The sequence below is a fragment of the Myodes glareolus genome, chromosome 21 (genome assembly GCF_982192425.1).
Source record: "Myodes glareolus chromosome 21, mMyoGla1.1, whole genome shotgun sequence".
In the NCBI taxonomy this organism is placed as follows: Eukaryota; Metazoa; Chordata; class Mammalia; order Rodentia; family Cricetidae; genus Myodes; species Myodes glareolus.
The window spans coordinates 17,599,794-17,612,773 of NC_142046.1; the positions used below are offsets into that span (position 1 = coordinate 17,599,794).

The 12,980-nt window shown below is 51.7% G+C and overlaps 1 protein-coding gene across 2 annotated transcripts in view; it reads right to left on the bottom strand.

Moving 5' to 3' along the window:
• Positions 1-218: 218 nt before the first annotated feature.
• The window catches only part of Col5a1 (collagen type V alpha 1 chain), a 153,006-nt gene continuing 140,244 nt past the window's right edge, over positions 219-12,980 (bottom strand). The window contains exons 64-66 of one of the 2 annotated variants that reach the window (XM_087899820.1): positions 11,002-11,070; positions 7,017-7,250; positions 219-2,547 (exon numbers count right to left, since the gene is read on the bottom strand). In XM_087899820.1, coding sequence (XP_087755946.1) covers positions 2,401-2,547; positions 7,017-7,250; positions 11,002-11,070 — 450 coding nt within the window. In that variant the 3' untranslated portion in view covers positions 219-2,400. Of the gene's footprint in view, positions 2,548-7,016; positions 7,251-11,001; positions 11,071-11,131; positions 11,201-12,980 lie in introns of both variants that reach the window. The other variant, XM_087899819.1, reaches the window with a different exon arrangement.

Genomic DNA, 12,980 nt, shown 5'->3' on the forward strand with positions numbered 1-12,980 from the left:
GGAGAAGTGAAATTTTGAGGCTTCCAGTTGGACCTCTGGGAAATATACAATGTACCCTTTGGCCTGAAATTTTAAAGGACCCAGGGTCCTATAGTTTATCACAGTGTTCTGTTTATGGTTTTGTGTGTATTTTCGCCACTATTTGCCCAATTATATATATGTGGAGAAAGAGGGAGAGAGAGCACACACCAGAGGCATAAAAAATGAGGCCAGGAGCGTTTCTGCAAATATAAGAAGTAATTTTATTGTAAAATATTGAAGGTGAAGTGGACTGAGGAGAACAGGACACATTTTGGACTTCAATACAAATTGCAACTTGGAGGGGAACTGACGGAAGAATGGGACAGGGTGAAAGGGTAAATCAGACGGGGAGAGAGGCAGACACCGAATCACATGACCTACACAGAATCCACAGGGCATCACATGGCCGTCTTCCAATATGGCTTTTCTCACGCAGAGGCACGCACAGCAAGCAGTCCCTGGCTCACGATGGCGTCCTGGCTTTCAGGAGCAACCTCCGGGCCGGGCTTTTCTTTGGCAAGAGTAAAGCTTGTTCTTGAGGAAACCTGGGGATGCCTGTTGGTGGCATTCATCAATCCTGGTCACTCCCGGGTGCTTCGTTGTGGTTTCCTTCACTTTGGGGTGGGGTGGGGACAGGAGCACCGGAGCCTGATGGCTGACTCCCTGGGCACCATAGCCTCCTCATGGTGGAAGGAGAGGCATGACAGGCGTGTGACTCACAGTGAGCCTTTCTTTTCCCTTGCTGGTCCTGGAGACCTCTGCACCCAGAAGGCAGCCTCTCCATCACACACACACCTTGGAGGAGGAGGAAGACGACAGCATGCAGAGGGATCCATCCCGACCCCAGAACTGACACCGGCACCCAGAACACCCCTCTGGTGGAAACCGAAACAGCAGCCCTGGAGCCACGAAGTCCATCGTAAATCTCCTAGTCCACCTGCTGCTCACAGGGCAGTCTGGCTATCAGCGTGGGCACCCAGTGGCTTCCATCCCGTCCTTGGCATGCACACAGAAATTAGCACCACGAACATCAGCAACTGAACACGATCATGGATACGCAATGGACCATGCGGGAAGTCTTTGCTTTGCGCGTGTGTTTTCAAATGAAATAACCTGAACCCGGAGGGGACTCAGGCTTCAGGAAGGACTCCCCACCATCATGAGCACGGGGTGCCTTCAAGGAAGAAGGGTCTTTGGCACCGATCTGATCTTTAGGTCCTTGGCAAAATCTCAGAATGCAGAAAAACGGCCAGGATAAAGGCAGGTGGGGGAAGGAGGCGCGGCAGGCACCCTAAGGCGGCCTCTAGGACACGTAGCACCACAAGACACAAGTGTAAAAAAAAATCAGCACCAATGTTCATAGTTATTTATCATCTACAGAACACGTGGTTCTCAAGCCCTGGACACTGTCCCATCAGCCTCTGCAGGAAGAAACACGGAAAAAGGAAGCAATCAGGATTAATTTAAGCCTGTGTTTTAATCTGAGTGCATGTAGGAGAGGCAGGATCTCAAATGCCTATTTTTCCCTCCCCATAAAAAATTATCCAGAGCTAATCAAAAAGAAAAGAAAATAATTAAAAGTCTGGAAAGGGCCCAGGCACCTGCAGTGGCTATGCAGCTTCTTGCTGACTGAGCAAATTTCCAATTTATTGCACTTTCTTGCGGGGGTGGGGAGAGGGAGGAGTGAGGAGATGCCCCCTACAGAGAGCCGAATTGCAAGCCCAAGCTGGTGCCCCATCCTAGCTGCCCGCTCTCCCCATGGGCCTGAGGCTGGGTTTCCATGCAAGATTGAAAGCCAGGCACACTTAACATTTATAACAATACAATACAAATATTTACTTAAAACTCTCACAAAAACATAAGCACCTTTAATCCATCGGAAAGGCACGTGTGGAATGACATTTGGCCTCTGAGTGGATGTGTTGAGGGTTGTTTAAAAAAAAAAAAAAGAAGGCTTTGGCGACCTTTTTAAGATCACCTCAGAGCATCTTTTGAAGGTCAAGGGGAATACATATCTTCAAGTTGCACCTTTTTAAGTGATTCCCAAATACTGCCCCACCCTGACTCCCTGCCAACAGTCCATGAACGCCTTTGATGAACCTATCAGGAGAGCTGGGGACCAGGGCCTGCAGCGTGGCAAGAGGCTGTGGTGTGGTTAGGTCATGTGATTCGGCTCCGTGGGGGACACGGCTCTTTCCCTTGGTTCTCTCTGGGTGTGGGGTCCAAGGCCACGGAGGGTCCCTCCCTCCGAGGCACAGATGAGTCAGGCAGGCAGGGGTGAGAAACGTTCACTGTCCGGGATGGGCCGTGCACAGGACACCCACAGGTGGGGTGCTGAGGTCACGAGGTTGTTCTGAAGACCGGTGGGCTCAGCAGCTCCTAACCCAGGAAGCAAGCTGGCCCCACTTCAAATCCAAATTTCTGTGAGGCTTCACCAAAGTCGTTGAACATGATGTCCACGATGGGGACTTGCTCCACTTTGGGTGTGTCAATCTCCAGCACCGTTTTCTGGTAGCCTTTCTTGGTCTAGGAAGGGGGGAGAAGGTGGAGGCAGTTAAAGCCGGAGGCTTCGTGCGGTGATTAAGGTGTTTAGGTCACCTACCACCCCTGACCCAGGACCCCCTCTGCCCCAAGACTCTACCAACTCCCTGAGCCACCAAAAACAGCAAGTTGGAGGAAACGTGGCCAAGCAGAGAGGTGATGGGACTTCCTATAAGACTTCACACAAGAGCTGCCATCCCAGGCCTCTCCTGGACAGGCAAAGGAACTTTCCTTACTACCTATTCCAGAGAGAACTGGGTAGACTGAGGCACAAAAGGGCCATGATGGTGCAGGGCCCAAGCAGTCTGTGCCCTCCTGTGATCAGATCAGCACTTTTGAGCGGAGCAGGACAAAGCTCTCTTAGGAAAAGCAGGCTGAGCCTCAGGCAGGTGCAGGGAGTTGCCAGCAGAGTCAACCCTCTCAGCCCAGAATATAGGGAGGATGTGAGTACTTCTGTCCCCACCGCCAAGCAAGCTTAACTTAACTTTGGGTGTCAAGAACATCTATCACAAAGAACAATCTGCTTCACCCACTCTGTCAGCTTCCTTCAGTGGTGCCCAATGTCTGCCTTTGTACCGCAAATCTTGGGCTACCCAATGGCCACCTGTCCTATGCCAGGGCTTCCACTATCATGGATGTAGGCTGCATTTACATGCAACTGTGTCTGGCCTGGGAAGACTCTTGTTCTACTGCACAAGCCCTGGAGAAATCACAAGGAGAAAGCAGATGGGCATTTCCTTTGTGGGAACAACATGCCAGAATGCAGCCCAGCAGAGGGTCCTCTACTGACCCTGGGTCAGTCCTGAATCTTTTACGTTTGGTGCCCAGCTTCAGGGCCTTCCTCTCCATGGGTACCCCAAATCCAAATAGGAGCCCAGTTGCTCAAGGTGATTGTGGGATGCTGAGCTTTGGAGATTGGACCATGAGGATGAACCCCTGGACCCCTCATGAGTGAGACTGGTTCCCTTCTCTGTCTTTGTCATGTGATAACATGCAAGAAGGCAACTGTACACAACCCAGGGGTGATGACCCCAACCTCGGACTTCCTGCTTGCGGAACTGTGGGCAGCTCCCATGGTTTGTAAGCCACTTAGGTGATGGCCATTAGTGGTCATGGCCAAATCAACCCAAGCTATCCTGAGCCATAGCTGCAGAGAAAGCCACTCTTAGGTCTCTGATCTCAGGCCTGAGTGCACTGGTAAATGTCTTTGTGTGAAATCGCTAAGCTCAGGTTAAGTCGTTACAACAGCACTGCTACTTGACATCTCCAGCTGGAGTGCAGGGGTGAGTGTGGGAGTGCAGGGGTGAGTGTGGGAGTGCAGGGGTGAGTGTGGGAGTGCAGGGGTGAGTGTGGGAGTGCAGGGGTGAGTGTGGGAGTGCAGGGGTGAGTGTGGGAGTGCAGGGGTGAGTGTGGGAGTGGGCAGCGCCTTCTCTACCCGGTACGAGTGTCCAGTCTTCACTGCTCTCAACGTCCACTCGCCCCAGGCCCAGCCCACCCACAGCTGTCCTGATAAGACACCTCTGTCTTGTGCTCAAAGCCAAGCTAGGGACACACTGAGGCCCAGGAGCGTTTGAATACTGCAGGTTCTGCCTATCCAGATTGACTTGGAGTGGATTCAGAAACTGCAAAATTTTCTTCAATGGGAGTCTTGGATGATTTTATGATCTATACTTTTCTGGCTGTCCTTTGAGGAACACAGAAGGAACTTGCCACCAGGAACCCAGCACTAGAAAACGGTCCAGTTTGAGGGCTGTTCTGGCCAGGGATGGGTCGTCATACCCTTGTGCTTCCAGGGTCACCTAAAACTTACCATTGTGATATATCCGGGGGCTAGAGAGATGCTCAGGTGTTAAAATGTTTACTATGCAAATATGAAGAGAAGTTTGAACCCTTACAAATACATATAAATGTGGCAGCCCACCTGCAATTCCAGCATTGGAAGACAGAGATGGGATCCCGAGCAAGTGAGCTAGCAAGACAAACCGTATCAGTGAGCTCTGCATTTGATTGAGAGACACTGCCCCAGTGATTAATATTGATGATTCCCAACAGACTTCAATGTTAGGGCTCTACATGTGTACATACATACATGCACACACATACATACACACAAACAAGCTTGCATGCGAGCATATATATACACAAGTGCATGTATATTCGTATATGTCCTTATACATGTAAAACATGCATAGACACAAACATGTACATCACACGCATAAAAAATATAAAAGGAAAAAAAAGACAGGGAAGGTGGCCCATGCCTTTCCCCAAAACTCAGGAGGCAGAGGCAGGTGGATATCTGTGAGTTCAAGGCCAGCCTGACATACAGATTGAGTTCTAGGATGGCAAGGGCTACACAAATAAATTCTGTCTCAAGAAAAAAAGTAAGGGGAAAAAAATCTGGGAATCTTCAGGGGCTGGACTTTCATACTCATGAAGCTGGCTATGGGCTAGCTGAGACCCTCATCCTCCTGGCCAGTTTAGGGAGCCAGAACTGGCTACTCCTGCCATGTAGGCCCTGCTCCTCAACCCAGACTTACACGAGGTGAACAGCCTGGTTTCTCCTGGACCCTGGAAGGTGGTATAATCTTGGGAAGCCATGTGAAGTCAGTGATGGGATCTCCGTTTTTGTATACCAGTGAGTCGTGAACCTACAGGCTTACAGCAGGCCCCACTCCCTTCCTTTATGGCATTAGCATGGAGTGGGTCTTTCTCTCCTACTCTGAGGACCACCGTGTGTGGAGCTGGCAGGCGATTTCACATGGATTTGTGGGGCCCCGTTGCTCCAATTATCAGAGCGCTTAGAGAGGGACGCAGTTAAAGAAGAGACATAAATAACCATTGCCAGCTAGCAACGGCCCCCCAGGGGCGCACAAAGCTGCACAAACAACGGAATTGATGTAGAGTGACTCCTGGCCCCTCCGCAGGGCCGGCCGCTTGGCAGCCCCCTCAATCAGGCTACCCAGCCACACAATACGAGCGTTGGAATTCCAATTTCAGTGGCTGTGATTACAAAATGAATCAAGTCGGCCTCCCAGGGCTGGGCAGGCCTTGGCACCACTGGTCTGCATGTGGAGAACAAAAACCTCCTGAAGGAGCCCTGCAATTGAATGAGCGGATCGTGACCTTTCAAATCATGGCCGGACTTCTCCAGGGTTTGGGGGCGGAGAGCATGTCGGCCACCCAGCCAGTCTTGCTTGCTGTTCCCTTTGGACTGCCTTGAGCCCCACTGTCCTGCCGGTCTGTCTGTCCCCACCTCCCCCAGTACACAGAGCCAGGTTTTTTCAATCAGCGAGTTATTCTGTTCTGAGCCATTATTTCCCCACCTTTTCCAAGGCAGGATTTTCTTTCAGGAGTAAAAACAGGAGGGGGCTGCTTCTCGCTCTCTAGCCCAGTGGACTTCTGTCATCTTACACTTACTTGCCTCGGCATCCGCGGATGCTGAGGATGCCACAGCTCATAATGATGCTTGTGTTGTGGATAGAATAGCCCTCTCCATAAGAAGACTGCCTTGGTCAGGATGTGGGCTATGGTCAGGAGAGCTTGCATTTAGCTCTACACTTCCACACTCTCTTTGGGTCAGCCTGCCATTGGAGGTGTTTAGAGAGCTCCTCGGCAGAATTGGCTCCCCGCTCAGAAATCCAGTGCTGGGCTGGGGAGACATTTCAGTCACCAAAGTGCTTGCCATGTAAGCATGAAGACCAGAATATGATCCTTAGAACCCACATTTTAAAAGCTGGGTATGAGGACTAGAGAGATGGCTCAGTGGTAGAGAACACTTGGTATTCTTGCAGAGGACCTAGGTTCAATCCCAAGCCCCTACATGGAGGCTCACCACCATTCATGGCTCCAGTTCCAGGGGATTCAGTGCTCTTTTCTGGTCTCCATGGGCACCAGACATTCTTGTGGTACATAGATATACATGTGAGCAAAACATTCACACACATAAAATAAAAATTAAATAAATTCTTAAACTAAAAGCTGGGTATGGTGGCACCATGCCAGCAATCTTGGTGCTTTGGGTATGTGGCAGGGGAAGGCTACCGATTCCTATAGTTCACTGGTCAGCCAGCTCAACTTACTTGGCAAGCTAAAGCCAGTGAAAAATCTTGTCACTTTACAGGAGTGACAATCACTTGTGCCATCCACAGGCATCCCCACATACTAATACATATAAGTGCACACACACAAATACAGACACGTTTCCTTGCACACCAAGGTGCCCAGTCTGTGTCCTCACCCTGCCCAGAAAAGAGCTACGTAAGTAGAAGTGGTCTCTAAACTCCAAGCTGGACCTGTCCAAGTCAGCTACACCCTGATATTGGCCAGGCTGGGGGCATATTTGGCCCCCAACACATCCCCAGTATACAGTTCAGGGAATGGTACGCAGAAGGTACAACAATGCACTCAAGGGGGGCATACAAGGTGACATCACGGGCACATGTGATACTCACAGCACAGCCGTCCACCAGGGCGCGGATGTAGGGGTTGTTATCATAAGACATCTCCTCATCGTTGGAGCCCAAGAAGCGGATAGCCTTGTCGTAGCTGCCTGTGGCGGCATCCTGCCAGGCCACTGACTGGTAGCAGTTGTAGGTGATGTTCTGGTGGGCGGAGGCACTCAGCAGCCGCAGGAAAGTCATTTGTACCACGCCCACAGGGTTGCCTTCAGCATCCACATAGGAGAGCTAGGGGGTGGGTATAGCAAGGGAATCAGCAGGGTAGAGCTAGAATAATGGCCGTAGAGCTGCCCACATCCACAGGGCTTCACCCAAGCCCATTTCCCTGAGGCCACTGCCTGGAAGCCTCCAGACTCCTTGCCACTGAAGCCAGCACATGGAATCTTCTGGGAGTTCCGGGATCAGCAGTCAAGTGAAAATAGACCTTGTTTTCTTCAGGGACTGACTGTCTGCCCATTATCCTTCTTTACTCAGCACCCTCCAGGTCCAGTGCCCACACTGCTTCCTCCAGAAGCCTGCCTGGGTCAGGTTTTCCTGCACTTGACCCTCTTTTCTGTCTCTAGCTTTCAGGCCACGTCTGAGAAGCCAACCACCTCCTCCCAACCTGGCCAGGTCTGCCTGGCTTGACTGTACTGAATGAATGTATGTTCCGTTAAAACCTGTTCTCTCGTCTACGGGACACAGACGGCTCCACAGTGAGTCTCCCATCAGTGAGTCAGGGTGCTGGGAGCAAGAGGCAAGGTCTTTCTTCTTCAAATGTATGGGAATAAGGCCTAGGAGTAGAAGCAGCTCCTGGGGTTCTGGTGACCACACCCTTTGCTGCCCTGGTAGTGCTTGAGTGTTCTATCTGACCCTGAGCCTTGACAGTTCTCTCTCCTGGGCACACAGCCATGGGCAGGAGACGCGACGACTGTCACATTTGGTCACAGCTCTGTCGCTGCTCCTCACGGTTTCCTGAACGCAGCCCTGAGGCTGAGTGCATCAGCTCCTGTGCATCCTGTGTTCTGGTGCCTGTGTGTCATCGTCCTTGGAACACATATGCCACAAGCACAGGCGCTTAGCCTGTTGTCCCTGTCACTGTGCTTAGCAAAGGAAGGGGGCATGGGCTCTTGTGGGAAATGGAAGGCCACCTGTTGAGTGTTCAGGATGTACATGGCCCCACCTTGTGAATCCGCTAGATTCAAGAGCTAGAATGGCCAAGAGACCTTGGAGAATGGTGCAGCCTGGATGGATGATGAACCAGCCTGAGTAGGACCTGAGTTGCGTGGGAATTTGAGTGACGGGGAGTACCCCAGAGGTACAAGGGTGTCCTCTTCTGTAGGGATTCTGAGGCAACAAACTGACTATCCTGCTGACCACTGTCCATAGCAAGCAAGAAACGTGGGTCTCCGGAGACAGGACCCCTCACTGGAAGGCTCCACTCTCCACAGCAAACTAGGAACAGCATCAGGTAACAAGAACGCCACTTGGTAAGTGGCTTCCACAGTGTCAGCAGTATCTCAAGCCACTCTGTTCTGCTAGGTGCAGGCTGGCATGGGCATCCCGAGAGGAGAGTCTCATTGTCTACATCCCTTTTGCAGGGAGTTTTCTGAGGTGTCAGCATTAGCAGGGGTGTAAAATTCTTAGTTGTGGGATAAACCACTGGCTTCCCCAGCCTGGGTGTGACTGGAGGCCCCTCTCCAGGCAAGGACTAGAAGGGCTAAGCTGGGCAGGCCCTGTAATGACATGTTCATCAAGGAAAGGGGGCTGGCAGAGGTTCATGTCTCACTCTGGTAATCCCATCTCCGGTCAGCTGCTGCTCGAACCCTGCTCTGTGTTGGTCATTCCAAAGGACCTGAGGTAGTAAAGGAATGCTGGGGCAATGTTGGGTCTGATACAGGACTCGGTAATCAAGAAAACGGCGACAACTTCAGAACCCATGTTTTCAGTAGTAATGGGAAGAAAGAATGGGGTGGTGGGGCCAGGCCAGGACCCTGTCCTTCCCACCATGGCACTAGGACACCACGGGGGTTCCCAAGCTACCGGCAAACTTCATTCCCTTGGAGGCAGCTCAAGAAAACCCACAAACAGACTCTCAGAGGAAAATGCATACCAACCAGTGGTCTGGGCATCTGGTGTTCCAGGGAGGTCACGTGACTGACTTGAGAAAAGACACATGCCACAGCAGAGGCAGAGTTGGCACCAGACACAGAAGGACCCAAAGCACCAGTACTATTCTCAGTTCGATCCCTGTCTTCAAGTGGTCTTGCCCTGGGGCATTTCCTGCTGTCTCAGTGTGAGCAGCCATCTTTGGCAGCTCAGAAAGAGATTGGCTTCTTCCCTGCCCTCCAGTTACTATGGTTCTTACTGGGAGCTGGGAATGAGGTAGTGGAGCCTGGAGGCAGGCTAGTTTGCCGTGGTTGGTCCCTGCACCCCTGTTCCTGGCAGCAAACTCAGAATAAAGGTCAGAAGGAGCTGCCTAGACGTGGGTATTTTATGGCTATTTGCTCCTTCAGCAAGGATAGTGGTGGGCACCCCCTGGGGGACCTGGACTACACCACGCGAAAGTCATCTTGGAAGGGGAGAAGCCAGGCCGAGCTCAGGCAGACAGGACCCAATGGATCTCAGACCTGGGCAGTCTCACCCCCTTCTTGCCTCAGGTCTCCTGCCACTGCTCACTAGGCCTACCTCCCAACAGGTCCTTCTGTGCGTCAGTGGTTCTCTCTGAAGGAAGCAGAAGAAGCAAAGGAGAAGAAACAACAAGGAGGAAGCCCAGCTCCCAGCAAGGGAAGAGAAGGCTGTGGGGGCTGGAGCCAGAAGAGCACAGGCCTGCAGTCTCTGTGCACAGGCCAAGCACCTCAGGACCCTGACAGACAGCCAGACATGCCTCCAGGCAAAGGGATGACCGAGAGGATGATCCCGGAAGCCACCGAAAGCTTGGAAATACACGGGTCTGTGCTCGCTAAAGGTGGAGGCTGGTGCAGCATTGAGAGGCAGTGGATCCAAAAGGGGTTTGTGTGAGCAAGGACCCATAGGGTGAGGCCCACTAGATGGAAGAGGAGAGTTCAAAGAAGGTGTGTGGGCTCTACTCGGGACCCAGAACCTGAAATCCGGCAGGGTGTCACAGAGCTTCGATGGGACTTTAGGAAAGGTTCAGAGAGCTAAGGAGAAGATGTCCTATTTTGAGTGGGAATGAATAGAAGCAAGTTCCTGGCCCCCATGCTGGCCACATGAGCCTTCTGGTTGATGTTTCAAGAGCTTTTCACCCAGTGCCATTGTCCTTGGCTTCTCAGTTTTGATTCTACTGCATGTACTGGCTTTGTGCGAGCCTAGTCGCCTTCCTAGACCTGGATGGAGTGGGGAGGACCTTGGACTTCCCACAGGGCAGGGAACCCTGACTGCTCTTTGGACTGGAGAGGGAGGAGGAGGGGTGTGGAGGGAGGGAAATGGGAGGAGGTGGAAAATTTTAATAAATGATAATAATAATAATAAAAGATCTTTTCACCTCCAAGGTGATCGGGGTCTGAGGTACACCTCCCATGAGTTAAACACAGACTAATATGTGAAGGACAAGTGGAGACTTCAAGGCCAACAGCCAGAGCCCATGGGCCCTGCACAGCCCAGGAAGAGGGTGTGAATGGCGGCAGCCTGTTCGGACCCTCAGGAACCACCTCATCTGCTGGACCCACAGACTTATGCATGTCAGCCGGGTTGTGCCATCTGTCAGTGGCATGTGACTGTACTGGAGCTCCTACCTCCAGCTGTGGGTGCCCTGAATATCAGTGGGAAGTACCCGCCTACTTCCAGGATAGAAGCAACTCTGGGTGAAAGAGGAGGAGGCAAGAGGAAGGAACATCACACCCATCGGACCTTGCTGTCAGGCGTGTGGAGCAGGTTGGCCTAAAGGGCATTAGCAGGTGTGGCCCCAGCTGCAATCAGTCCCAGGCAGCACCCAGAGCCAGGCCGAGCCGCAAGCAGGCAGCGTGAGGTGGCCACTTACCAGGGAACCCCGTTTGTACTGACTATACCAGGTGGAAGGCTGCTCTTTGGGCCAGCGGGCCATTTTACTCTGCAAGATAGGAGATGGCGGGTTTAAAGTGACAGCTGCAAAGGACATGGGGTCACCTTACCAGTTTCCCACGCTTGAATTCACTGAACCAGGAACCTGGGTTTTCTTTGGGCCAAGAAGTGATTCTGGCCTACACATCAGGCAGGGATGGTGGGGAGGGAGAGAAACAGAAAATAAAAGGGTTACTCCTGCCTCCACAGACAGATCTTCCCAGATTTCCCAGCCCCTGTGTCCAGCCAAGGTGCCTACGTTTCCCTTAAGAGCTGAGGCCTTACCACAGTGATATTGGGGGTGACAACATCTCTGGAGCCCTGCAGTGTCCAAGTACATGTCAACACAGTCATGCTAGGGCTGCAGACCACAGACTAGCAGCCGATGTGCACCAGGGCGTCAAGGGACATGAAAGGTACCCGTGGGGCAGCAGACGGCAAATGCAGGAGTCTCGTGTCGGTGACAGGGAAAGTTGCAGCCAGCATGCAATGTGTGCACATCACATCCCATTCTCAATCTTGAGACACAGAGGATCGGGCTCTTCAGCTGCCACTTGCTACTGCAGTAACATGGGCAGTGCCACTGGGTGTGTGTGTGTGTGTGTGTGTGTGTATGTATGTATGTACAATATATGTATATATGTATATATGCATATGTGTGTTTGCATGATATGTGTGTGTGCATAAGGTACACGAGTGTGGCGTGAGTTGAGTACATAGCCATATGGGAAGCTCCCTCCATGTTGGCTGGCTGCAGGCCATGGGAAAACCAAACTGAGACTGAGCCCGAAGCTCCCTCCCCTCTGGTTGATTTCCTTAGTGCTAGGAGGTACTAAGTAGACTGCTTGGGGGATGGCGAATTGTCCCCAACAGTCCTGCTTAGTTATGCATCCTGTAGGCTATACTACCAACAAGCCAGACAAGATGTACACATTGCTGCCATAGTGATACAACTTTTATGGAGTAACCAGCTGATTTTCAAAAGGTTTAAGGCCCACTTCCCAGAAGGGAATTCACATCCAGAACTGGACGGCAGGGGGAAAGCCCATGGCTGGGGAGATGACAGGCTCTAGCGGGGAGGCCACTACACTGCTTTGTTAATGTTTGTGACGTTCCTATCAAGTTGCCTTCTAACAGTACTGCTGCTGTCTCAGCTGGTCATGGAAGGAAGCTTATTCTTTTGCAGTAGAAGGTGACTTGCAGAGGCGCGTAACTAGTCACGGAGACTATGGGGCTGCTGTCACCACACAGTGGCCGCCGATGGAGGGAAATCACCACACATCTTTATCACACTCTCTAGGGCATGGGAAACATCACAGAAGAAGGTGTGGAAACACTGTTAGAGCCAGAAGAGGGGGTGAAATGTTGGTTGTATAATGATATCCTCCAGATGGAAACACCTTTTCCTATAGCTAAGCTTACTAAGGCTCAGAAAGTAAACACAACTCACAAGTCTCAGAAACCTGCTCCGGCTTACAGGACACACAAGGCCCCTTCAAAGACTATAAAAACCATGGGAAGAAGAGGTTCTCTGACCATCCACACTGCCTGCCAGTCACGGAACTCCAATGCAGCAGCTTTGGGAAGCTGTAGGCCTGGGGCAGAGGTCTTTTCAGTGAGACGGCTGCCTCTGAGTCACCCAAGCCCCTGGAAGTGACCCCAAGAAAGTCATAGCTTCGCTCAGCTAGACCTGGGTAAAATCATTTTTTGTTCTTTTCTCTGTTGTTGGTGTTCTATCTGAGGTGAAAAGATGTTCGTTGTTGTCTCCCCAGAAAAAAAAGTCATACATGAGGGGTGTGTGTGTGTGTGTGTGTGTGTGTGTGTGTGAAGGTCTTCACTGGGGACTGTGGTCTTTGGGGTCCTTGGAGCTGTTAGGTAATATGCTGTGACAAGGGAGCAAAGGCTGCCCCAATGTCTCTT